Source organism: Tinamus guttatus, unplaced genomic scaffold (assembly GCF_059628265.1).
Source record: "Tinamus guttatus ecotype Peru unplaced genomic scaffold, ASM5962826v1 Tinamus_guttatus_pri_ptg001150l, whole genome shotgun sequence".
Taxonomy (NCBI): domain Eukaryota; kingdom Metazoa; phylum Chordata; class Aves; order Tinamiformes; family Tinamidae; genus Tinamus; species Tinamus guttatus.
The window spans coordinates 203,136-228,236 of NW_028289684.1; the positions used below are offsets into that span (position 1 = coordinate 203,136).

The 25,101-nt window shown below is 53.8% G+C and overlaps 2 protein-coding genes across 2 annotated transcripts; one reads left to right on the forward strand and one right to left on the reverse strand.

Annotated features, from left to right (window-relative positions):
- Positions 1-1,147: 1,147 nt before the first annotated feature.
- On the forward strand, positions 1,148-10,259 carry EMILIN3 (elastin microfibril interfacer 3). Its single transcript, XM_088538710.1, has 4 exons — positions 1,148-1,344; positions 5,183-5,305; positions 7,535-7,782; positions 8,354-10,259. The coding sequence occupies exons 1-4, from the start codon at positions 1,148-1,150 to the stop codon at positions 10,246-10,248; spliced, it is 2,463 nt and encodes an 820-aa protein (XP_088394836.1). The 3' UTR covers positions 10,249-10,259.
- Positions 10,260-13,571: 3,312 nt separating this feature from the next.
- Positions 13,572-24,201, reverse strand: LPIN3 (lipin 3). The gene is made up of 20 exons (XM_088538711.1): positions 24,176-24,201; positions 22,690-22,890; positions 22,071-22,166; positions 20,849-21,063; positions 20,464-20,571; positions 19,853-19,973; positions 19,238-19,682; positions 19,002-19,101; positions 18,717-18,886; positions 18,546-18,639; positions 17,948-18,017; positions 17,248-17,340; positions 16,744-16,805; positions 16,365-16,494; positions 15,884-16,032; positions 15,651-15,737; positions 14,635-14,787; positions 14,213-14,324; positions 14,024-14,127; positions 13,572-13,728 (listed from the first exon to the last, which is right to left on the reverse strand). The coding sequence occupies exons 2-20, from the start codon at positions 22,879-22,881 to the stop codon at positions 13,584-13,586; spliced, it is 2,646 nt and encodes an 881-aa protein (XP_088394837.1). The 5' UTR covers positions 22,882-22,890; positions 24,176-24,201; the 3' UTR covers positions 13,572-13,583.
- Positions 24,202-25,101: the final 900 nt, after the last annotated feature.

The following is a 25,101-nucleotide window of genomic DNA, read 5'->3' on the forward strand; positions in this document are numbered from 1 at the left end:
TATACCCTGTAGAAATCATAACGCAGCCACCTCCGGGGTGTAACCCGACAAATGCTTCACGGCTTGCAGCAATACCCTGAAGCAGCATGAATGGAGACAAGGGGACCTAATCAGAAAGGTAATTTGAAAGGATGCACTGGTTCATTACACAAACTTCCTCCTCTTCGTTTCCTGCCTCATCTTTCCTCCCTTAGCATGGCTCTCCAATGGATTTTCTTCTGCCAGTGTTTTTGTATTTGTGTCAGACCTAGCCAAAGGCTCCTTCTGCCTGAAAATGGCCATTTGTCCCAGTATGTTATTGTCTCTCTCCTGGAAGGTCAGAAGGGGGTTGGATTTTATTCCACTGTGGTTAATGATAGTTCCTGGTGCCGGGACATGGTAGCAGGCACTGCCAAAGCTCACCTGAGATGTAAGGGGGGATCTCTGCAGCACTCAGGGAAGGTTGGAGACCTCAGCACATCTTCGAAAGCCACCTATGAGGAAAGGCATTTGACTGCGTGACATTCACAGGTCCTCAGAGAAAGGCCAGCAGTTCCTTCCCTCCCAGAACGCCTATGGAGAGAGCCTGAACATGAGCATGTGCCAGTGCATCCTTGGACAAGCAAGATGGGAGCCAAAGTGCAAGGAAGAGCTGGGCTTTGCTCCACGCTGGTGCCGCTGCCTTCTTGCCCCTTCAGAGAGACCCGGGAGCTGCCGGGTGCCCCGTGGTGGCAGCGCCTGCTGCCCGGGGCGGCCCGGTGCCCGGGGGTGCCCGGTGCTCCCCGCTGCGGCGCGGGCAGACGGGGCGCGCGGCGGCTGCACCTGCTGGCGGCAGCAGCGCGCGGGGCCCGGGGCCCTCCGCGGGGTCGCGCGTCCCCCCCGGGCGCGGCGCGGGGCCGGGGTCGGTGGCGGCCCGGGGGGCGGGGAGCCGCGTGGCGCCCGCCCCCGCCGCGGCGCTACTAAAGGGGAGCGGGCGGGCGGCGGAGCAGCGCGGGGCGGCGGAGCAGCGGTAGCCGCCGGGCAGCAGCGGGCAGGGCGCAGCGGGCGGCGCTCCGGTCCCCCTCGGCAGCGCCGTCCCGGCGGGGCCCGCGGCCGCCCCGTCCCGTCGCGCTGTCGCCGCCGCCGCCGCCGCCGCTGCTGCTGCTGTCGCCGCCGCCGCCGCGGGACCATGCGCAGGGCTCGGGGGCCGCGCCGCCGCGGGGCTCTGCTCGCCTGCCTCTCCCTGGGGACGCTGCTGGCGCTCGCCGATGCCAAGGGCACCTTCTACCCTCCCGCCGCCCCGCTGCCCTACGGCGGCAGGTACAGCCTCTACACGGCCGGCTCCAGCCCGCAGCTCGGCCCCGGCAAGCCCGTGGGCAAGCACAAGTAAGAGAACCCCCCGCCTCGGTCCGTCCGTTCCCCGCTCCGCACCGGGCACCGGCCGTCGGGTGCGGCCCGCGCGGTGGCGCTGGCGGCCGTCGGGCTCCCGGTACCGGCGCGGACCGCGGGCAGCGGCGGCTCGGCGGGCGCTACGGGGCCGGTGCCGTCCAGCCGGCACCTCTGAGCGGGCACCGGCTTCCCGCGTGGGTGGCGGGCGCTGCTTACCGAGAAGCGGCCACGGGCCCCCCCGGGACACTGTCTGTGGGCACCGGCTGCGGGGACCCTTGCTGGGCACAGGCCGTGGGTACCGACCCCTCCTGGGGGCTGGTGCAGAGCCCTGGAGTGAGGTGATGGGGGCACCCTCCCTGCACAGAGTAAAACTGGGAGCGCTGGGGGCCCCCTCGGTGCGAGTCCCCTCGGTGGGGTTGCATTTCCATGAAGAAAAAAGTGGTGTGAGCACCCTGAGGGATGTGTGAGCTGCAGTCCTGCGTGGGACAGGGCTGGGCTGTGTATGTGCACAGGGATGTGTATGTGCACACTGGGGTGAGGAGCGTCCCCATCCTGAGGGACACAGGCAGGCCTTTGGGGACAGGACAGAGGCAAGGCCTCATGTGTACCGATGTGCACATGAAAATGTAGCTCCGTTTGGAGAAATACGAATTTACTCTTTGGCTTGTAAAGCAGGGACTTAGTAGAGTTGAAATATGTTTTTAAGAAACCCAGAAAGCTCAGACAGAAGAGGAATGTGAGCTTTAAGTGTCTAAGGGACTTTTTCCATTTGATCACAGAGCGGGAGTTGCACTGGCGGGGGGCTCCCTTCCTGCAGAGCTTGTTCGCTAGGCTCATTTCTGTCCCCCCTGAACAGGGAAGGATGTGGTGTTATGAACAAGCTGAAACGAATAAGTAACTCTCAGAACGAACAATACTGGCAATGCCAGTGAAAGGTTTCCAAAACCCGTAACATTTTCCAGCTGCTCATTCTTAAAACATCAGGCTGGAGCTATAAAACTGCTAGCCACAGGTGGGTGAGAAGGAAAGACATCTCTGAAAAGGAGCGAGCCAGAACAGAGGAGAGCCTACCTCTCCGCTAGGTAGTCACAGGAGGCAGTACTATTTATTACTAGCAGCCCAAAAATCTGCCTATGTTGGATACTAGCTTGTTTAAAGAGGGCTTTGCAGTGGATCCTGGATTTATGGATAGATGGTGATCCTGTATTTCCATACACATGCACACATGACCTTCCTTCCCTGTAGCTAGGAAAAGTTGCTGGCCTTAGTTCCTGAATAGCCCTGTGTAAAGACAAATGACTCATTTTATGGAGTAACGGGGAGCAGACCTGACCCCTGCACGCGCTGTGAGCCCGGCAGCCTCTTGCCAGCGCAGAGCCGCTTGTCCTCAGGAGGCTGGAAATGCCTGTCGCTACCAGGAACGTGGGGCCCGTGGCCGTCAGGAGGAGGAGAGTCCTTGGAGAGGGGACCTGGTTGACCCATGGAGGGGAGCCGGGGGAGGTAGGAGACTTGTTGGGAGGAGCTGATCTCCAAGTGGGGGGAACCAGAGTGAGAAGTGAGATGGGTCCAGGGAGCTGCAGGCCGTGTTTATGCCCTGATTCCTGCCCCATGCAGGGCTCTTTGAGTCCTGGGGGGCTCCTGGCAGGCTGTGGTGTAAGGGGAATGTTCTCTGGCCACAGGCCATGAGGTCCTTTTTCTTTCCATGGCCATCCTGGCAGGCCCCAAACTTGCTCCCTACCCAGGTAGGTGCAGGGCCTGTCCACACCCGGCTGGGCCGGAGGGCCATCATGTTTGTCTCCTTCCTCCAAGAAGGCTGCTCAAGCAAGCTCAAAGCAGAGGGCTGCTGCTGGAGGGCTACAAGCACCCGTGTGCACAGGACACAGGTTCCTGTCTGTGTTCTCCCTATCCCTCCCTGTCCTTCTCCCCAGGGACTTCTGCTCCAGTGCAACTGTTCCTGTCCCTTCCTCTGTGGCCAGCACCTGCCAGAGGTGCCTGAGCATCATCTGGACCATCTTTATATCAAAAACTAGGCTGAGACCCTGCAGCTTGTGTCCCTGGTGAGCACCCAAGGCTGCTCTCCCAGGTCACACAAGGGCCCGCTGGCTCTGAACCGGCGCAAGTGGCACCAAGGGAGCTGCAGCTGCTTCCTAGCCTGTGAGCAGAGGTTTGTGCAGCTGCAAACCCACCTCACACGGGAAGAGCAGGGTCCTCCAGCATCGCTGAGCAGCACCTCCCTGCACCAGGAGCTCGCTGCGGCCCATCTGCTCCAGCCCGCTGACCCTGCGCCTCGGCTCCGAGCTGCGTGTCTGTGCGCCGCTCTCCTCCCGCTCTGCCATCTGCCGCATCCCTGTGCCCTAAATCGCTGTCCCCGTGAACCAAGTGCATCTGCTTCCCCCCTGCAGCCCTGCCTCCAGCTGGAGCAGCCTCGGCCTCCATCTGCCCAGCACCGCTCCGGCACCCTCCCACACGGCCTTCCTCCCCGCGACCTCCTCGGCACACAAAGTTTGCCACCTGCACCCCTGGGCAGGCACCTGGCTGCAGGCAGGATGCCAGGAGGGAGCAGGCTCTGCTCCTTGCTGGAGATCTCCGTCTGCTGCAGGCAGGCATGAGTGATGCTGCTGTCCTGTGGAACTGAAGGGGTTTCCAGCTGCTGCCCTGGCAGTGGATGGAGCTGTGGTCCTGTGGGTCTCCTTCTCTGGGACTGTAGGAGCACATGTGTCACCACAGCAGCATCCTGTGCTGCAGGAGCCAGGGGACCCTCCGGGTGCTGCTGGAGCTGTTCTGCAAGAGCAGTTCCTGGAAGTGGCCTTGCTCGTGGGGCTTTGCTTGTCCCGCAGCCCATTTGCACTGAGCCTGTGCTATGCTGAACACCGTGTTGGCTCTGAGCGGCTGCAGCTCTGGGTAAGCCTGGTGTTGGGGCCATGCAGCCGTGCCCACGGCGGAGGCAGCGGTGCCCATGGCGAAGGCAGCACATGCACAGAGCACCATTGGTCCGAAGGGGCTCCGGATTTCCTGAAATTGCAGCTGGGTAAAGAATGAGAGGATGCCCCAGGACAGTGAGCACCGCGTGTTTCCAGCACCAACACCCGATTCCTCAGGGGAGTCCCCATGTCTGAGGGGGCTGGCAGCAGGGGAGCCCTTGCCCAGCGCTGGAGCCAGAGCAGGACGGTAGAGCAGCCCATGCAGGAGCCACCAGCTCAGAGGGCCCTTGAGGATGAGGATGCTGCCAAGGCCAAACACAGCTGTGCTGAAGAGTTTAGGGATTTAGTTGTGTTCCTGTAACCCAGCAGGCAAATACCTGGATCTACCAACACCAAGGAGGGGGCACCTCAGGGCTGGGGTTTGCCAGCGTGATGCAGGCCAGGTCCCATCTGCCGACAGCCTGGGCTGGCACCCAGAGGACAGATGGCAGCGTGTGAGAGGGACTGGACAGGGTTGGCCCATCTGGTGCTTTCCAGAGCTGCTGAGGTGAAGGCAGGTGAGAGACGAGGAGTGATGCAGTTCAATCAGCCTGGCTGAACCAGCAGCACCTGCCTGATCATGGCCTCCTGCACCCAGAAAGCAACCTGGGTGTTTGGGGACCCTTCGCTGTATACCCAGCCCTGCCCTTGAGCCCTCTTGCTGTCCCTTCTCCAGGTCAGTGCCGGCCAATGCCCCTTCCCAGCAGCTGTGCAGGTTGGGAGGGCCCTCTGGCTGCTTCCCCTTCCCTAGCAGTATTAACCGGGGCAGGCAAAGCCGGGGCAGATGGGGACTGTCGTTCCCTGGGGGCGATGCTCTGTGTCCTCACCAGTGCTAGGGGCAGGGGGTGACGGTGTCTCGCTGTGCTCTCCCCTAGGAGCTACTGTGCCTACGTGGTGCAGCGCAACGTGACGTGCACGCTGCAGGACGGCGCCGAGAGCTACGTCAAGGCCGAGTACCACAAGTGCAGCTGGGGACCCAAGTGCCCCGGCAAAGTGCTGTGAGTACCCGCGGGGCAGCGGGAGGCACCACTCACTTCCCTGGGGCCCTTCCCAGGTCATAGGGATGCTCATGGTCCCGAGCATGAAGGGGCACTTAGCACCCTGGGCTACCCCTTATCTGCCTTAGGGCCACAAAAGAGGCAGCGCTGGCTCCTGCCACAGGAGTTTCTGCAGGAAATGTGGAGGGGAGCACAGTGCCCGAGACCTCCAATTTGGCACCAAGGTAGCAGCTAGGTGAGAGTGAGGGGGAAAGGAAGTGGAGCCCATGCCTGGGGCACGCCGAGGGCTTCCTGCCCCAGGAAAATATTTGCAAACTGTTCTGCCACCTAATAAACGCTGCCAGGAAAAGCCCCGCCGGCAGGAATGGGGCCACGGCAGACACTGGGGCTTTGTGCTCCACCATGAGGCCTGGCTCGCGCTGCCGCTCTGTGCCCAACGCTGCGTCCCCCCCAGCAGCAGCCTGAGCGCCAGCGCAAACAGGGTTTGAAGGGGCTTTTGGCAGAGCTAGCAGGGCTCGCGCTGCACCAAGGGGCTGGCCCGGCCCCGACGGGCTGTTGTGCCTGGTCCCTGATGCCTGCTTTCCCTGCTGCTCCGTGAGCAGTACTTGGGGGTTTCGGACATCCTGCAACCACTGCTTCCTGTGCAAGAGATCCGCAGGGCAGCTCCTGGGATCACAGCCTCCCTGCAGCGTCCATGGGGACAGACCCAGAGCAACTGCCTGTGAAGTGGCCCTAGGAGCTAAAGACAAGGCCTGTTCCTCATTGCGGCGGCAGCCGCATCACGGTGGCAGCAATGGCAGAGGAAAGGTGGTACCGAAAGGCTCAGTGTCCCTGTGCGAAGGTGGTGGGACGCACAGAAGATGTTCGTTCCTCTGGCTGCTGTGCCTGGTCTCTGTTCAGAGCCTGGGCCCTGCTGGGCGGGATGGAGCCCCAGGCTGCAGCCCCGACAGCTGAGGAGAGGCCGGGGCTGGTTCTGTTGTTGGCAGTGGCAGGTTCAGCAGCTTCCTGCTGTTTCTGCAGGCCATGACCCTTCCAAGCAAGTTTCTACACCCTAAGGCAGAGGAAAGACCATAGAAACTTGGAAGCTTCTGTGAAGAGGAATAACAAAAAGAAGAGTTAGTTTTTTCAGCTACCATATCCACTTTTCCTCGTCTTTTTTTCCTTACTCCTGTGTAGCTTCCACAACATCGAGGGCCTCTGGCACCTCATCCCAAGGACAGCAGAGGGATGGCCCTCAGCACTAACCAATTCTTGAAGCCTGGTGCTTCCGAGAAGACAAACTCGCCTCCCTGGAAGTTTATTTTCCCATGTTACACTTATGCTGGAGAAGCAGCATCTCCCAGAGACTGTAGCGTAGGCAGGAGCACGGAGGGACCTTGGGTGAGGACCCACGTGCTGCCTGAGCTATCCAACAGCTCCAAGGGCCTTATTGCACTTCCTTGGACCCCATGTCTATCCAGGAAGGCCATCTGTGTCAGTCTCCTCCGACGCTTTCCGCTGGGGGTGCTGGAGAAGAACAAGGGCCGAATTGTGTGTGTTTTTTCAAAACAACAAAGGTCAGGATGTTTAAGCCCCTTTGGTAAATTTAGACTGGAAATTTCCAAAGGAGATGAAGTACTTCTCCAAAAGTTTTTCAATGTTCCCAGACATCTCAGGGCAAGAAGAGAGTGGAGAAGATGATTTTTACCCTCCAGGAGGTGCTTGGGTCAATCCAAGCTGGAGAAAACATACACAAGCCAGTGTCGCAAACTAGTGAACTCCCAAAATAGTATTGCGAGTTCCACTAAAAACAAACAAACAAAAAACTCCTAATCAGCCTTCTGCTCAACCCCCCAAAAATACTTAAGTAATGGCTCTGCACTGGTGCTCTCTCCTCACATCCCTGCAGTATCCTCAGTCTTGTCTGGTTGTATCAATAGCTTGTTGGGCAGAATTCCTACCCTTGCTGTGTGCTACCCTGGAGAGGGTGGATGAAGGTTTGTGGCATGACAGTTAATGAACTGTGTGCCCAGAAACGTTTTGCTGATGCCACACTGTGCCATGGTGCAGAAAGAGCTCCTTGAGGAGGTACTTAGTGCTTTGCTGATGAAGAACTTATGTCTTGGCCTGACTTTCTAAGATGCCCAGTTGTGCACAGCATACACTACCCATGGCCACTGTCTTCTGCATTGCTTGGAGTTTAGATTGTTTCCTAAACTGTCTTCTCTCTTCCTTCCCTCTCCTGGAAAGGTACCGCACCTTCTTCAGACCCAAATACAAGATTGGCTACAAGACAGTGACGGAACTGGCTTGGAGGTGCTGTCCAGGCTTCATGGGAGAAGGGTGCCATGACAGCCCAACTGACCAGCCTGGCCTCCTGCCCCAGCATCCCAGCCCTAGAATGCCTCCTGGGCAAAACATGTTTCCAATTCCTCGAGTTCCTCCCCCTCCAAAAAGCCACCCTGACCTGTTTGCGGGACCAAAGAAGAACCCATATGGTGAGACCTCTCTCATATTCCACATTGCTAGATCATTCCAGGAAAGCCTATTCCATAGTTCTTGTCCACAAGCCTTCCTATTTCTTCTGTTCCAGCACAGGGGACAAATTTGGCAAGCTTTTAGTGACCTGCTTCCTGATCAGAGAAATGACATTTCGTTGGTTTGAAGATCACTTACCTTTTGATTTTTTTTTTTCAAAATATACCACTTCAAACTTGCCTTTCATCACTGCTTTAAAGCATTTATCCCTCAATTTTAGGGTAGCTAGAGTGTGTTTTGAGACAGCTCTCCCAGGCTGTCCCGATCACTGGTTCTTGAACTTAGGAACAGAAGGCCTAATCTCACACAGCGAAAGGGAGAGGGTTTTCCCTGTCACCTTGAGACTGTTCTTATTAGGGACATTAGGGGAAAAAGAGATGGGGAGTGTGATGTTTGGACAAAATAGCAACTAGAGCCAGAGCAGGAGCTAATGTCAGTATGGAAAGGACTCAAATCAGGAAGATGACATAGGAAAGTGGCTAAAGGAGCACAGGCCCTGACTGTCCCCTCTCTGGTTCTTTTCCTGTACAGGCAGGAAGCTCCCTGGCCTCTTTGGAGACCGCCTGGATCGACTGGAAGAGGAGGTGAGGCGCCTCTCGCAGGCCTATGACAGCCTGCACACCCTGGTCAGCGGCCTGGGTGACCGTCTGCGGCTGGCTGTCCGGGAGGACACCACCAAGATGATTGGGTCCCTCATGAACAGCCCAGGAATGCCCGACTCCACGGTGGGCTTTGGCATCATTCCTGATGGCCTGGTGGACATAGCAGATAAGGCCGACATTGCCACATATCCTCCTGTGGGGGAGATCCTGACCAAAGTGACAGAGGTGAGCGATGTGTTGAAAACCAAGGCAGACTTGCTGCACGAGGTTCGTGGCATGGTCCTGGACCACGATGGGCAGATCAAACACCTGCTGGAGTCAGCCCGACCCTCGCCACTCACCTCCATTGACATGCTGGAGGAATATGTGGACACCCGGCTGAGCAACCTGCGTGGAGAGCTGCTCGATGGCTTTGAGAAGAAGCTGGGGAAGATCCAGACCACGTGCGACTTCCGGATCCAAGAGGTGCGGCAGCAATGCGAGGAGGAGAAAGCTGCCAACTTGCGGCTGCAGCAGACACTGGATGGGAAGGAGTTAGAGATCAAGAAAGAGATCTCCCAACTGGAGACCCAGATCCAAGGGCTGACAGTGGTGGAAAGCTGCTGCAGCAACCTGGACTACCTCACTGATCGCATGAACATCGTAGAGAAAGGCCTGCACAGCATCTCCGAGTCCCAGAAGAACTTACACTCACGTATGGATGGAGAAGTCTCCACTGTCACCCTCGAGAACCTCTTTGAAGGGCGCTTTGAGGATCTGGAAGCCAGACTCAATGCTACAGAGAGGGAAACAGGGAGCTGCTGCTCCAGCGTAGAGGACAGCATGAGAGGCACAGTGGTAGCAGAGGTGGATGGCATGAGGACTGCCTTTGAAGACAAAATGCAGACCTTGGAGGACAGGTTCATGACCATTGTGGGGGAGCTGAACAACATCAGTGCTCCTGTGGGCATGGATGGAGCAGTGGTGCCTATGCTGGAGGGGGAGCTCGCTAGCATGAGGAAGCATACGGACGAGAGACTGGAGGTGTTACAGAATCGCCTCATCACGCTGGAGAGCACTTGTTCCCTAGACTGCACCTCTGCCTCCAAAGATGTGGAGACCTTCCGGACAGAGATTGAGGACTGCCAGAACAAGAACCAGGACCTGCTCCTCCGAATGGACAGCAATTATGACCTCCTGAGCAAGCTGAATGCCACCATCCTGGAGATCCAGCGGCGAATTGAGGAAGAAGCATCGGGAGCTTTGCAAGGGGAGATCACCTTGCTAAAGATCAACCTGAACACCATGAGCAAGTCCCTGACAGGGCTCAAGGACTCTGTCTCCCAGTACTCAGACACTATGGCACACGTCAACTCCTCACTGGATGAGCATGAGCGGAAAATTGAGGATGAGGTCCACTCCATTCAGGAGAAAGTCAGCGACCAAGGCTCTCAGCTCTTCTTCAGCAACCGGCGTGTCTTGAACCTCAAGGGAGACTTGGAGCGACTCAAAGCCAGGATTGTCAGCGACCTGAGCTCCTGCAAAAGCGTGGCCCATGACCTCCAGCGGGAGATCACTCACTTCGATGAGCGGGTGGCGCGGGTGGAGAACCTGTGTGGCAGGCTGGGTGCCGTCACAGGAAGCCTGGACATCATCAGGGACGAACTGGAGAAACACACAGGCAGCCTGTGGGACTACATGGACCGTATGAACGGGACCTTGGCTGCCCACTCTCAGGAAATAACAGGACTGAAGGACAACCTGCTTGACTGCCAAGCCAAAGTGTCCGAGTTGGCAGAGCAGGTCAGCCACTTGGAAGAGCAGGCAGACACGAAGCAGCATTAGCAATCCTGACACTTCTTTCTTCTCCTCTCTGCCTGGAAGAACAGAATTAACTTATATCACACAGACTTACTCCAATGTGACAACTGTTCTTTGGATTTTTTTTTAATTAAAAGATAAAAGATAAATTAAAAGCTGCTACAAACCCGTTCTTCCCCATCCCCTCTTTTTTTTTTAAAAAAAAAATTACCAGTCCTGCTTTCCCCTTTGCCATTACTGTGCTTCCCTCCCACCGTTCAGCAGCTGTGCTGACCCCACGGAGCCTGTGCTGCAGCTGGAGGGGGTGGTTTGGCTCCTGGACTGATGGCTCCAGAAGGGCAATTCAAGAGGAAGCTGGAGGCGGGATTTTTTTTTTTTTTGTGGATTTATCACTTCTTGAAGAATAAAACTCTGTAGTTGTGAATTGAGGAATAGGGCTTATCTGACCTAAAGACTACCTGCATCTTAATCCAGGGAGTAAAGAGAGCCAGGACTCCTTACCAGCAGCAAAACTCACCCCAGGAATTGTGGATTTCAAAGAAAACATGTATTGTCATGTGCCTCTGGGAATTATAACCCCCTCTTCGAGACGTCAGCCCTCCTTGTGTAAGGTAAATCCATTTATACTGCTCGTTTCTTCATGCAAACGCACATGCACTACAGAGCATATGAGGATATGCATTAGGAAAACATATGTATGTATATACATTTTGAACAATCCACGATCATGGTGCTTGTCCAATTGTGAAGTCTTCTAGCGGTGCCTCCCCTCTCCCTTGCTCTATTTTGGACAACCACACCAGCAGCTAGCAGTTGCCCTGCACTACATGCAGGAAGGACACCCAGGGTACCTTGCTCTTTAGTCACAGCTGGGACAGGCACGAAGGGTTATGGAAATCTTGCGTCTTCCCTGATGCTCCGCACTCCTTTGGATGTTATTGAAGACATGCGTTGGTTATAAGGTGCCTGAAGAGCAATCCTATCCTCCAGCTCTGGCTCTGTTCCGTTTTAATTGCTTCAACTGTGAACATGGGTTCCCTCCTGTCATCACATGGCAGCAAGGTCCAGCTGTGAGAGGGAGGAGGTCCCTGTTGTGCAGGGAGCCACCATGTTCAGCACAGGAACATGAAGCTGCTTCCCCCCTGCCTTCAGCTGCTGGCGAGTGCCAAGGAAGGGGAAGGCCACCTGCTTGAGGAGCAACCTCAGCACAACCATGGGGAAGGACTGACCCCCATTCAGGCGCTCAAGCCAAGCTGGTGCAGCACGAGGCCTGCATGATATCCCCGGTTTCACTCTGCTTTCCTGTGAAAGGGCAGCTTGGAACAGACCATACAGGTACCTGAGCAACTCCAGATTCACCCTGAGGAGCTAGTGCCTCTTCCCCACAGCTGTTCTCCACTAAATCCACTGCTCAGCCCAGAGGGACCATAGTACCAGAAAGGATGAAGAAGAAATTAAAGAGCCTGCATTTGACCAGCTCTGGCACTTTATAGTGGAGGAACCTGCTTTCCTCCTATAGGCTTTTCCTATAGGCTCAGATCTGCAGGTAACAGCCTCTCACCCCATCTAGCCTCCAGCCCCAGCTGTCACCCTGCCTTGCTCTTCCCCCACCACAGGACACAAGGTGGGAGCAGCGAGCACCATGCACAGCCTGCAGCACCTGCCCAGGGCTGCTCTCACAGGCACAAATCAGCAGCAATGTCCAAGAGAGGTGCAATAGGGACGTGTCCATCCCAACCCCTCTTTCAAATGGAAGATCCAACCACTTCTGTGGTGAGAGGAACCACAAGGATCACCCAGTCCTGGGGGCCATGTCACTTTACCCTGACAGGGGTAGACTTACCCTGCTGGGGCTGAGGGATGGTCACAGTAGCAAAATCCACTCACCCTGCTCTAGATATGGCCAAGTTAGGGCTACGCTGTCCCTACTGAGCCTCCTGCAGCTAAGAGAGGAAGGAGCTGAGGAGCAACATCCAGCTGCCTTCAAGCATCACACAGAAACTCCTGTTAGACCACAGGGACGGTTTTGGGCTCAGCCAAAGTCAGGGTTTCAAGCCAACCCTCAGCACAGTTCAATGGCCTGCAGAGGCCTTAGCCCCGAAGAGCCCCCTGCCCAAGCCAAACTCTGCATCTTGTCACAAGAGGGAGAGAAAAGGGCTACAGCAACCAAAGAAGAAAAATTAATGAAGCACTATGTATGGGACTGTCAGGCAGGCCAGTAAGCCACAGCTTGGGCTGAAGAGGAAACAGCTCCCTCCAGCACCAAGGGAGGGAGATTCTGGTAACAAAGCTAGAACAGGAGGAGCCTTCCAGAAAATGGTGCTATGTTTGGACTATTCCTGATGTGTCACTTGAAGATAGGGACAGTTTCTACTTCAGTTCTCAGCTATTCATGCCTAAAAAGTGAAGTGAACTCTGTAAAATAGGGTGTGTGTTTTTTTGTTTTTTGTTTTTTTTTCCTCTCTTGCAAAGAGAGAGGGAGACTGGCCCCGTGTGGTTGTTCTTGCACAGGGCAGGCCTCTGAAGTTGTTGGGAACTGATCTTGGGAAGAGGCTGTGTTTTATTGTTTTTAAAGCTTTGTACATTTGTTCAAATTTTAAAAGCTGAAAGACTGTTTGTATGGGAAAGGAAAATAAAGTATTTCTTGCTGAGGTTTCCAGCATCAATATAAGTGTGGCTTTAAGAAAAAAAAATGGGGTTAAAAAGCATAACACCTTTTCTAAGTCACTCCATAAGCCTAGAAAGCTGCAGGTTTCATCACCATGAGAGACACCCTCAACAGAACCCCTCAGGAGCATAAATGTACCTGCCTTTGCACAAGGACTCAATCTGGTTCCCCCCTTCCATGCACAGGACTTGAGGGGACAAGAGACAGCCTGAATTAAGGTACTATTTATTAATGCTATTAGTGAAGAACACATGAAACCTGACAGCTCCCAGCTACCTTTACAAGTTGCTAAATCCCATGACACCTTCATTCCATCAGCTACTAAACAAGGCAGCTGGACTGTCAGGGAACACCAGTCAAACCAGAGGTAGAAATAGCTATGCCAGAGGCTTATTAATAAATACAACAGTGATCCATCACCTTTAAAAAACAGTCATGCTTTAAGCATATAAAGAACTTTAAGAAAGCACTTGGCTTAAAGGAAGTTTCAGTTTAGTAAAGGAGTTTTTCTAAAGACAGAGCTCCCCTACCCTCATTTTGCCCCTTGAGGAGTATTTCTAGTGCAGAATATGACCCGTATCAGAAGTGGTACACCTGAGCAGCACACAGCAGGAGAAGATGCACCTGTTGCACCCAGCCCTGGCAGATGCTTATGGGAGAGTCCTTGGCCTGATATCCGTGGGCAGCAGGGTCAGGAGAAGTCTTCCAAGTCAATGACAGGCAGTGGAGGTCTCCAGTAGGCAAAGTGGCTGAATTCAGGACACACCAGAGCAGCGTTCCTATGCTGCCCTAGAGGAGGGAAGATCAGATCCACCAGCTCTGACAGCCGCTCATACCTAAGAGATCAAAAAGGAATTGCAGCAGTAATGGATAAAAAGGAGCTTGAGGCAATTTTGTCTGCAGGGACCTTGTAAAGAGGTAGTCAAGGCTACCAAGTTCATGCTAGTATTACTGCATTCAGCAGTCCTTGCTCAGTCCTATAGTCATATCTAGCACTGACATTACAACTTGGCTGGCTATATAGGAGAAAGACTAGCTAAAGTCGGAAGTCTTTTGAGATTAAAAAAGGAAAAAAGACTCTTCTTGATTTCAGTTAACTCAAAGGTGCTAAGAAATATGGAAGCAGCTCACGTTGACTTGTGGGTCTTTGTGAGTTCCTGGATCAGTTCTCCCTTGGGGTTGACAGTAAATATGTGACTCTCCAGTAGTCCTACTTGCTTGTAAGCATATACATCCTGCCAAGAGAAAGCCAGTAAGAAGTGTGAGCCACAGGCTGCCTCTGCCAGCACCCTCCCCCTCATCCCCAAGGAACCCACGCACATTGACTCTGTTCCCAAAGGCTGCAAAGAAGGGCTGCTGTGGGGCAAAAAGGTTTCGGATATCCATCAAGCAGGCAATCTTGAACATCTCTGGCTTCTTCTCAATTACCTCCCTGCAGCACAAAGGAGATGCACAGAGCCCAGGTCAGAGCAGCATCAGGCCAGGACTGTGGACAGTGAGACAGGGGCTTAATGGGTTTTGAAGGGCAAGAGAAGCTTCAAGCATTGCAAGAGCTTCACCACAAAGCTTTGAGGAGGGCAGGCCAAGGTCTTCCTGCTGCCTCTCATGAAAGGCATCCAGCACCACACAGGCCATGTGGTTTAAAGCTGGGACACCCCTCAGCTTTGAGGGTGGGAAAGAGGAAAGTGCCATCACTGTGGCACAGGAAGGTGCAGGGCTGGGGAACAAAGAGGAACTGGCACCTGTGGAAGGCAGAGAAGAGGCTGCTGGGGGCCAACAGGATGGGGCCCCTGGGGAGGGCACAGCCTTGCTCGTTGACCCATTTCAGGTAGCCTTTGGTGATGTGCGCCATGCCAATCGCTCTTGCTGAGCAATAGAGGAACTTGTAGCCATTGCTGGAGAGAGTACAGAGAAGCTGTCAGAGCTGTGTTCTGGACAAGGCACCCTCTGAACCTTCCTGCCATGCTTTTAGGGCAGAGCATGTGACTGTCTGGCCTAACCAGAATCTGTTTGGCCCCTTCAAGGCACAGGATGGCTTCACAAGTGCTGCAGCTTACTTGATCAGCAGAAACCCAGATGAGTCTTCATCCTTGTTGCGGCAAGGCCCAAGGAACAGAGATGAGGGGCCCTATGCCATCTTTCAGGCCCTTCCTAACATTATCATTCATGCTGCAAGTTGCCCTTCACTATTTGGTGCCCATTGCACTCAGTGCCCCACAGTTGCCTCCTGCCCTTTTCATGAACCTTGGCTGGGCACCTGGAGACGACTCCCAGGTCAGTGTACGACAACACTTTTGTTACATCCTTGTGAACTCAGCGCAGCTTATGGGGAGCTGGACATGGTCCCTACCGCCCCTCTAAGCTGCCAGCATTGCTAGACTGAGAGTTCAGGCGGACAGTGCGCTGCTCTTTTGGGATCAGAGACTAACAGATACAAGGTGCAGGCAAAGGCAGACCCCAGGTATGGCCACACAGAGGACTGAGCCTCAGTCAAGTAGTCCTGGTTCCACACTGAGCCTGGCTGAGCAAACAGCGAGACGACAGTGCCTCTTAGCGGCCGAAGATCCCAAGTCGGAGACACAGAACTGAACCTTGGGCTCCTGAACATCCCTGTATCCACAGCCCCAGGGACCCAATATCAGCAAGAAGGAGCTGGGACAGCTCCAGACCTCAAGGCAGGTACTTGGTACTAGGGCTTCCCCTCCACCACCCTCCTGCCTCCTATCAGCCTTAGGCTGCTAATGGATCCAATACATACAGGTGGATTTTGTGGAAGAGTTTAGCAACCCCATGATGAGTCCAGTCTTTTCCCAGATGTGGCAAGATGTGTCCTAGAGCATCTGACCTAGCCGGAAAGGAAGAACAAGTTAGGCTGATCCAGGCAGAACCCAATGGAATTGGTGCCCTCCTGGCTGCTTACACAAGCCTTGAAAGGACACTTTCCCCTGACAAGGGCGGCACAGACAGGCAAGACCCAGAAAGATGCTTTACTTGGTGATGGTGCCGTCAATGTCCGAGATCACCACCTTGTCATCCCAGTTCCACAGATAGATGGTGGCCTCACAACGACACGTGCCCTGATACTGAGTTGTCACACTGAACGCCACATCATTGGGGCCATCCTGCAGGTTCAGCCTTTCCTGCAACAGAGGAGGAAACACACCACGGAGGTGGTGACACCACCACATGGAGGAAGAACAGCATTCAGCAGCTCAGCCAGAAAAATAAGACTCTCTGAAGTAGAGTCTTCAAGCACGGTACACAAGCACCAATTCACTGCCAGTCCAAAGACCAAGGCCAAGATTGTCACTCAGCCAGGCCACAGAGTACCCAGGTCTCAAAGGGTGGTAACTGAAGGCAAAATACTTAAAGTCCTATAAAACATAGGTCAGAAGCAAAGAGAAGCAGAGTCTTATGAGAAGAATGTGTTCCCTCTACACAGAGGGAGGCCAGTGAAGGAGGGGATACGCACGATTTGTTTGGAGGAAAGACGCAGAGATTTCTTGTAGGTTGGCAGAGGTTTATGTGCTGACGCATCCTTTGCCAAAAGGTCCCCAGCATCCAGGGGCTCATCATCACTGGACGATGCCTCCTCCTCCTGCCTACACAAAGAAGGAGAGAGCCTTTCTGCTTTTCTGTGCAGGCCATGGCTTTCCCCAGGAACACAGATCTGGGGGGAAATCCAGAAGATGACTTTGCATGGCCTGAAATCAGCCAGAGAATTAACAGAGGTTTTTGCCCCTATACACCAAGAAAATTTGGGAATAACTGGCCATTAAGAGAGGATCGGGTCTCCTATAGACATCCCTCCTGCCCTAACTAGGGCCCAGCAGCAGGAGGAAGGTGCTCACCTCTGCTGAACGGAATCCAGCTGCACTGTGTCCACACCAGCCTTGCCTGGTCTTGGCTGTGGCTGCAGACAGAGGGGCAGCATTAGCAGGTCATTGCAGAAGTAGCAGCAGAGACCATTTTGCTTCACTGGCAAGTGGAGCAGTGATAGCAAAAGCTGTGGCAGTGCATCCCTCACCTGTCATGGGGACATGGATGGCACAGGGAGCAGGGAGGACAAGCTGGCTCTGGTGTAGTCTGCAAAGCAGGTGAGCCTGCAGGCGTATCTGGACTCCATGAGGTCCCAGGAAGCCCAGAGTAGCCTCAGCATTGCCAGGGTGGTCACTGGCTGCTGCTTGGGCACTGACAGACCTAAGGGGACCACCTGCAGTAGACACCTAGCCACCAGGTACCTCTGGCCTCTCCTGCACTCAGCCTCTGGCCAGTCCCAAGAACCTGCTATTCTGTGGCCAGAACAGCTCCTGAACTCAGGGAAACATCTGCCACAGCCACCACTACAAACACACCTCCTCCACGGGGAATTCTTGCCTCCTCCAGGAGAACCACCACCTGCTGCTCTTCTTTGGCATCTTCTCCTTCACTAGTCGGTCAATGGTGCTCTATGATAGTGTGATGGAACATTGAAACAAGTCATTCTGCAGCACAGAGATACTAAGATGTCCAAGAACCTAAGGGAAATAATTTCCTAGACTTTTTTTTTTGCCAAATCATTTAAAGGATAGGATGAACTCTACTGTCCTGTCATGAGCTGAGACAGTTTGAAGGGAAAGGTACCACAACTGATCCCTTGATATAGTTTGATAAAAACAAACAACAACAACAAAAAAACACATACACACAAAATAACACACACACACCTGGAGGTCCTATTCTATACAGTCCCAGTCAGCTCCATATGGCTCTGCAGCAGGCCCATGCAGGTCCCAAATCCTTTCAAATACCCAAGTTATCTTACTCCTGCTGCCATGCAGGCAGGAGTAGCCATTGAAATAGGTAGTTTTTAATATTGAAGTCTGCTTTCCGCATTTCAGTAGAACCAGAAAAAAGCCACTCCCTTGGTACATCTGAGGAAAGGACAGATCATGGGGCCTGGAGGCTACAGTAACCCTCAGATACCCCAGATTTCTTACAAAGCCTGGGGGAACAGATTAGGGCTTCAAGAATGCCCTGTTGGGCATAGGTCTAGGGTGTGCATGTGTCACTGACCTCAGGGATGTTCTTCTGGAAGGCCTGAAGAGAGAGGACCATGGGAGCTGCCACTGCCCAGTTGTAATACCTGGAACAAGCAGAGAGATGACAACATCACAGCACAAACTGAGCAGTCTCAGAAAGGCAGTGGAGAAGAGACAGGCAGCACATCTCCATGCAAGCCAGAAAGTAGAAGGGATCTGGAAGATTTCTATGTTCTCTTGGGAATATAAGGACAAGTCACAGCTTGGCTATAGCAGCAGGCAACTGACATGTCCTTTTTGGTCTGCAGCATTCCTCAGTCATGTCTATTTGATCATTAGATGCAGAAATCAAACCAGACTGCATACTGGTGAGTGATCACATGAGCAAGCAGACTTTCCAGGGAGGAAGACATGAGGAAGAGTTGTGTGCAAGTCTAGATGCCTGTCAGCACAGCACTGGAGCCACAAGATCTGTTTTCAGATCATTATTCTACAGCAAGGCTGCAAAGCTCCTGCCCATAGCTACTATAGTTGCCTCAAATGGAGGCACATCCCTACAGGAACATTTCTGAAGGAAAAGATAGGTCACACTGATGTCACACTAAAACAGTCAGGAAGAGCAGGCCACTCACTTCTTGTTGAGTAGTATCACCAGGTTTGGATCATCAATGATTCCTGGATTTTCTGCAAACTCCTGGTAGGAGACGATGTGCTCCTTGAATTTTTCTGGTGGGACAAAACCTGCATCATGCCACTGGTTTACACAGCAGGTTTTTCAACAAGCAGATTCCCCTCATACCTACCATGAGAGAGCTGCTTGCTGCCCCCAAGGCCTCCACACAGTGACAGTGCAATCGAGGGCATCAAGTCTGACTCCAAGTCCATGGGGCTCTCAGCAGGCAAGTCAGATTGCAGCTGGACACACAAAGTGCTGCTGGGGTCAGCCACAGGCTTTGGATTCTGCTCTGTGTCACTGCAGCAAAAAGCAGAAGCAGACAGTAACTTAAGATGCACTCCTAGATCCTTTGGTATAAAAAAATAAAAATCTCTCAAGAAAGTCTGAGCTTGGCTAGTTTAGACCTACATACCTTCTGGGGAAATAAAGAGCCACCTCCTCCTTATGCAGTCTGGTGAGATCTTCCAGGTAAACATCACTGGGACCCAGGTGAGGACTTTTTTTGATGGATCCTCAATGCAAAGACAAAAAGGAGAGAGCTTAGCTGAACTGCCTCTCCAGCCTCTCAGGTCTAACAAGAAAGCTTACAGCATTTTCCTCTGTGTCCCACCTCTCCTGCTTAAGCAGCAGCACCAGTAACACTCTCACCTTGTCTCTTCTGGCTTTCCAGGTAGGACTCTGGGCACTCCAAGCACACCTGCCTCAGGTCAGCAGCTCCCTCGGCAGCCAAGGGCATAGAGTCCGGCTGAACCTCTGGCACAACACACTCCTCTTCCTTCTGTTCCTCTGCTCCCTGCTCCTCTTGCAGGGAGGAGGAAGACTTCAGCAAGCTCTCAGCCCCCACAGTGCTGGGAATGTCCTTCAGGCTGCTGGAGCTGACCCCTTTCTGGGGTGGGGGCTCAACAACAGACACAGCAGATGAACGAGGTGCATCCTGCAGTCCTGCCAGGCTTGGAGCACCTCCCAAGCCTTCTGAGAAAGCAACAGGGCAGGTTGTTCCATCCACCAGAGCTGCTGCCATGGACCCAACAGCTGCTACAGTAGAAACAGCCTTTGTGGACTTGGCTGATTCAACTCGCTCTGATTTATTCACCTTGGGGAAAGCAGAGAAATGGGTTTGAGTAGATGAAGTAAACCAAAGCATGAGGTATTAGAGGAGTGCTTTTCTGTGGCTGCCTAGCCACAGCGTTTTCTACTTTCACTCAGATCTTTCAGTCACCTGCCATCTCAGTCACTAGAGGGGGAGCAAGAGCAGAAACTCACCTGAGGGAGCCTTCCCCAGGCCCACTGCATATGGGATTCAGCCCCTAGAGCAAAACTCTCCTGAGGTCTGATCTCCAGCTCAGAGTCACTTTTTGGAGAAGACTGATGGCTCAGGGAGAGGCTGCAAGAAGAGAAGGTGATATTGGACCTGATCAGCCACAAAGCCCAAAGTTTCCCTGTCACTGTAGTGACGTCTAGCGCTAAGAGCCTTTGTAAGGCTGATTCCCAGAGAGTCCATCCTGCCCCATACTATCTACAACTTACAAATTAGCAAGACTCATAGGAAGCTGCAGCCCGAGGCAGCAAAGTGATATAAACCAGGTTGTCTAGCAGCAGGTCAGCAACAGAGGCAGGGATCAGTCTGGGATCAAGTTGAGCTGCCTGCATACATGGTCTTCTTGCTTCTTTGACCACAGCCAGGAGAAGTCTCCTTCACATGCCAAGACAGAGCTCTTGGCTTTCCTTCAACCACATCTTATCGGCCCAAGGAAAAAGTCTTCCTTCCTTGACACTTTCAAATAATTTTTCCTTAAAACCTGCCCTACCTCTGCAAGTCATGTTCCCTGCTCTGGCCAAACCCAAGCAGAACACCTTTCCTCTGTCACCATTACCTGTCCACAGAGGCCAGCTCCCCATCGGAATAAGGGTAAATTTCTTGAGACTGCAAAGACTCTGCTGCTTCTTTGGGGAGATCCATAAAGGAAAAATATACTGAATCACTGCAAAAGATGGAGAATAGTTATGCAGCAGTTGGCCCTACTCTCAGATGGCAGTCTCATCTCCCGTAAAACTGCTAATAGACCAATTTTCCATTTCCGCCACACTTTTCCATGCCTCCAGTCAAGGAGTGCCCAAGTAGGAACTTCACAGAAGGCTGGTGTTTGACTCAAAAGAACTTACATAGAGAAAACGGCATGTTTCAGCCCTGCAGAGCATCAAGTGGTCAGCTTGAAGGCTTAAGTTCACTGTGTCCCACTGCCCAGATAACAAGCTTACCTCGAGGTTGGCAGCCTGTATTTCTCCTCAGTGTTCTTACAGCCTTCCAAGTTGGACTCTGCCACCTCCTTCCGCTTGGGCTTCTTGCGGCGCCTCCTTTTGCGCAGGGTCACTTCAGAGCTTGAGGCCTCCTGCAGCTGAGATGCCTGAGCTATGTCCTCTCGGATCTCCTCCATGGGGATGGGGGAAGTGCAGAGACAGGAAGGAATACTCCTCTGAAACACAGATACAAAACCAGGCATTAATCTCAGACCCCTTCCTTTTCCATGGCTCTTCTCTACACAACTCACAACAACCATAGCCAATACCACTAAGCCTCAATCTTTGGAGTGGTTTTGTGGCTTGGCCTAAAGAAGATGTTTTGTAAACACGACATAATAAAAAAAATCCAGTCATAAGGAGACATCTTAGAACACAAAGAAGGAGAAATAGGCAGGAGATGGCACCAAGAGACTAGTACTATGGAGACTGCTGAGGGAATTTGGCTCCTGAGCCCTCTGCGTGCTACAGAATAATCCTCTCTAACCCAGTCTAACCCAGTCCAAACTAACAGTGACCACAAGTCAGGCTGGAAGTTGGCTGAGATTTCTTGAAGCAGCAGTTAGTCTTGTCCCACTTCCAGCGGAGAAGAGAGACTACCACAAGATCTAGCTCCTTCTCATCCCTGTCACAAGCTCCCTCAAGAGACTAAGCCCAGAGGTATCTGCCTGGCTGGCCAGCAGTTATCTACATCTCAGGCCTCTGACCTGCACATATCTAGTCTAACACTCCCTCAAGGTGATACACAGTCCAGGTCCCATGCATTGATTGTGAAGTCCTTTAGGAGGAAATTTTCTAGACATGCCAACTGTCAGAGCAGCTAATGGAGCCCCCAAAACACAGTAGCCCAAGCCTGGCCCTTCCATCTGAGCCCCACAATTCCAGGCAGCCACAACAAGAGAGAGCACACACAGCCTAAGGGCTCCTCAGGCATCTATGTCCTTCACAATCTTCAGATGTGCTCATTGGCCACTTCCATAGGTTGTTGACATGGTTCTGATCCTTCAGGTCACCAGTTTGGGCTTGCCAACATCTCCCGAGCTTTGCAGGACCCTGCACTGAAAGTCCCAGTCTCCTTTATAGATCTGCCTATGCAAACTGGTAGCAAGAGATGCATTGGACCCACATCACAGGAATTTGGAGCAGCAGCTGAGAGATTTGCATTCATTTCTTCATCACCAACCTCATTCTCCTCTGACTCCTGGACAAAGAAGGCCTCTCCATTATCACCCAGCTTCATGTGCAGGTCCACAGTCTCCCCATTGATTTCAATGTCAACCTGACAAAGGGCAGAAGTTCATCCATCCAAATGCATTCACTCATTGGTGTACAAGACAGCCCTACCCATGGGAGGGGACTGGTTGGGTTTGCTCAGAGAGCTGAAACAAGTGATCTATCCCAATTTCTCTAGGAAGCACCATCCTCTTTGAAAGGGGATGGCTTCCAGCTGGGAGCACTCCTTTGAAAACTAGCTAACACCCCTTCAGGAGGTCCCTTCCCTCAAAGAGGATTCTTTTGGTAAGCATAGACATTAGTCGTCCCTCCCACAGATGACTTCTGTTCATGACAGCATTTCTTGGTTAGATGTGCTCTCTTTGGGGACACCAAGAACCCTCTACATAGATCATAGGTCTTAGGACACCAGAAGTCTAATTCTCCCCCACCCAAGAAACTGGCTTGCACTACCACCATGAGAGTGACCAGGGAGAGGACACAGCTCTGTTGAACTTAGAGCAAAGAGCACCCAGAGGAAAGAACCCAGGTTCTCCAGTCCCCGCTCTGCCAGGGCAAGCACCACTTACCACCTTCTCCTTCGAGTGCAACACACCCAGCTTCCCAAAGCGTACGTGGAACGGTGAACATTGGAAGGAGTTGTCAGGCTGTCTCACGACAATGACATCGATGCATCCTGTCAGGGTGGCTGGGTTCAGACCCCTGTACAGCTCCTTCACAGTGACGAAGACAGTCTCAGCAAGCTGCCCCACATAGTTCATTGTTTGAGACTGTAGCCAAGATACGGGAATAGACTCAGGTCAGAGTGAAAAAAGACTCCACCAGGCAATTACATGGGTCAGTTTATGCCAGGAAAGTCACTTTGTTTCACAGCTGCAAACACAGCTCCACCAGGGAGACAGATAAGCCATTAGGGAAACAGAGACAAAGATAGGAGGGGGCTCAGTGGAGACCAGCTGGGGAGTACCAGTGGATGGACAGAAGCCAGAGCACTGACCATCATACCTGGCTTCAAGGAGAGATGCCTTTGCCATGAGGCTACAGCATCACACTTGCCCTTAGGAGGGCAAATACTACCTCACAACAACACCTTGCAATCAAGTTGTTAATATAACATTCAAACAAGCACTTGGCTGGAGGGAGACATCCTGTCCTGAACTGTCCTTAAGAGCTCTAGGAAGAGAGGTAAGAGGTCCAAGCAGCTGCTACCTACACTACACGCTCATCTCACTGAAAGCCCAAATCTAACATTGGCCACTCAGAGGTGCACATAGTCAAAATGATCAGACACAGCCCTTGTGAAGACCAGAACACTCTAGTTGTTGCTCTTTGGCTACTGCCGCCATCACGCAGCTTCCCAGGGAGAGAGGCTGCTGCTGCCAGCAGCTGCAGGCAGACCAAGGCCTTCCAGACAGCACCAAGGCCACGAGCCAGCATGTCCTGCCAGTGGCACCTCAAGGTCTCCCCAGCACAGGGGCTCTCCTGGTCTTCCCAATTCTCAGCTGGGGAGCAGCAGTGACCCAGAAGGGGCTTGGAAGATCAGGTGGGATGAGCCTGCACAGGTCTGAAGGGAGAAGAGGGACCACACGCTTGAACCTTCATCTTGCCCAGAGCATTGCCAGGACCAGAGAGCAGAGGCCTGTTTCTGCAGGCTCTGCAATGTTCTCTGTATGAGAGCACCTCGTGTGGCCTCCACTGGACAAGCCAGCTCACTGCCTTGGAGGCCTGTGCTGGGGCCCTGCAAATAAAAGCCAGGTTCAAATCTGCTCCCTCACTAGGAGGCAGCTTCAGTAGGACAACCATCCCCACACTCATGTCAAACTCCTAGAGCAAGGCCACAGCGAGCAGCACACTGGAGTATCACAAGGGCCACATCCAACTTCCAGAGTTGTCACCTCTGGGCCCACCTCGCCCCAGGATGGTCACTGTGCATGAGCTAAAGTACCTCTTACTCCTGCAGCAGGGTCACCAACAGCACAGTGTCCCCACGGAGCCCGGCACAGCTCCCAGGAGCACACATGGCCACGGAGAAGCCAGAGGAAGGCGATTCCTTACCCAGAGGGACAAGGACAGACAGAGGCTGCCCGATGGCCGCTCTGCCCTGGCAGGCACTGGCTGCCTCCAGCCCGCCTCACACAGGCTCACGTCCTCCCTGCTCCCAGGCATCTCTTGGGTCCCTGCCGGAGGCAGCTCCGCACCGAATCCAGCTCCATGTTCCCTCTGCTCCTCTCCTGTGCAGCAACAGTGGAGAATGAGCCAAACCCCGCCGTGGCTGAGCGGCCCTGTGCGGGCAGGGGGGCCAGTGCCGGGCAGCTCCAGAAGCTTCAGTGGCTCCGTCAGCGCCACATGGGCCAGCGTCACGGGATGAGGCTCCCCCGCACGGTCCTGCTGAGCCCGGCGTTCCCTGGCCCTGCTGCCAGGCAGGGCCCTGCGCTGCCTTCCTGTAGTGCACACAGGAGGCACCAGGAGGACAGTGCGAACACCCAGGGCCAGCCCTCCTGCTGGCAGGCTCCCAGCTGGGATTAGCCCAGGATAGACACCAGGATGGACCTGGAAGGCATGGCGGGGAGGGGGGAAAACAGGGAGGAAAAAGCCCCATAATGCAGGGAGCCAGGGGGTGACAGACATTAGGAATGACCCCCCTCAAACAGCCCCACATCGTGTGAAACATTTGTGGGGCCACCGCAGCCCCCAACGAAGCACATTGCAGAGTGACCCAGTGTGTGACACGCTGCAGACTCTTGGGTCTGGGGGACCAGCCACCACTTCATGCAGCTGCTTCACTGCAGGGCCTCCCCAAACACATTCATGACACCCCAAGTAGGCGCTGAGGCAAGTTTAGGAAATGACACAAGGCAAGGGTGGAAGCCAGGCCAGAGTCATGGAGAAACAGCTGTGCCAATGGGGAATGGAGAGACAGCCCCACTGCCCCCAACTACCACAGGGCCCTCACAGCACATACCTCAACCAGGGCACCCCCT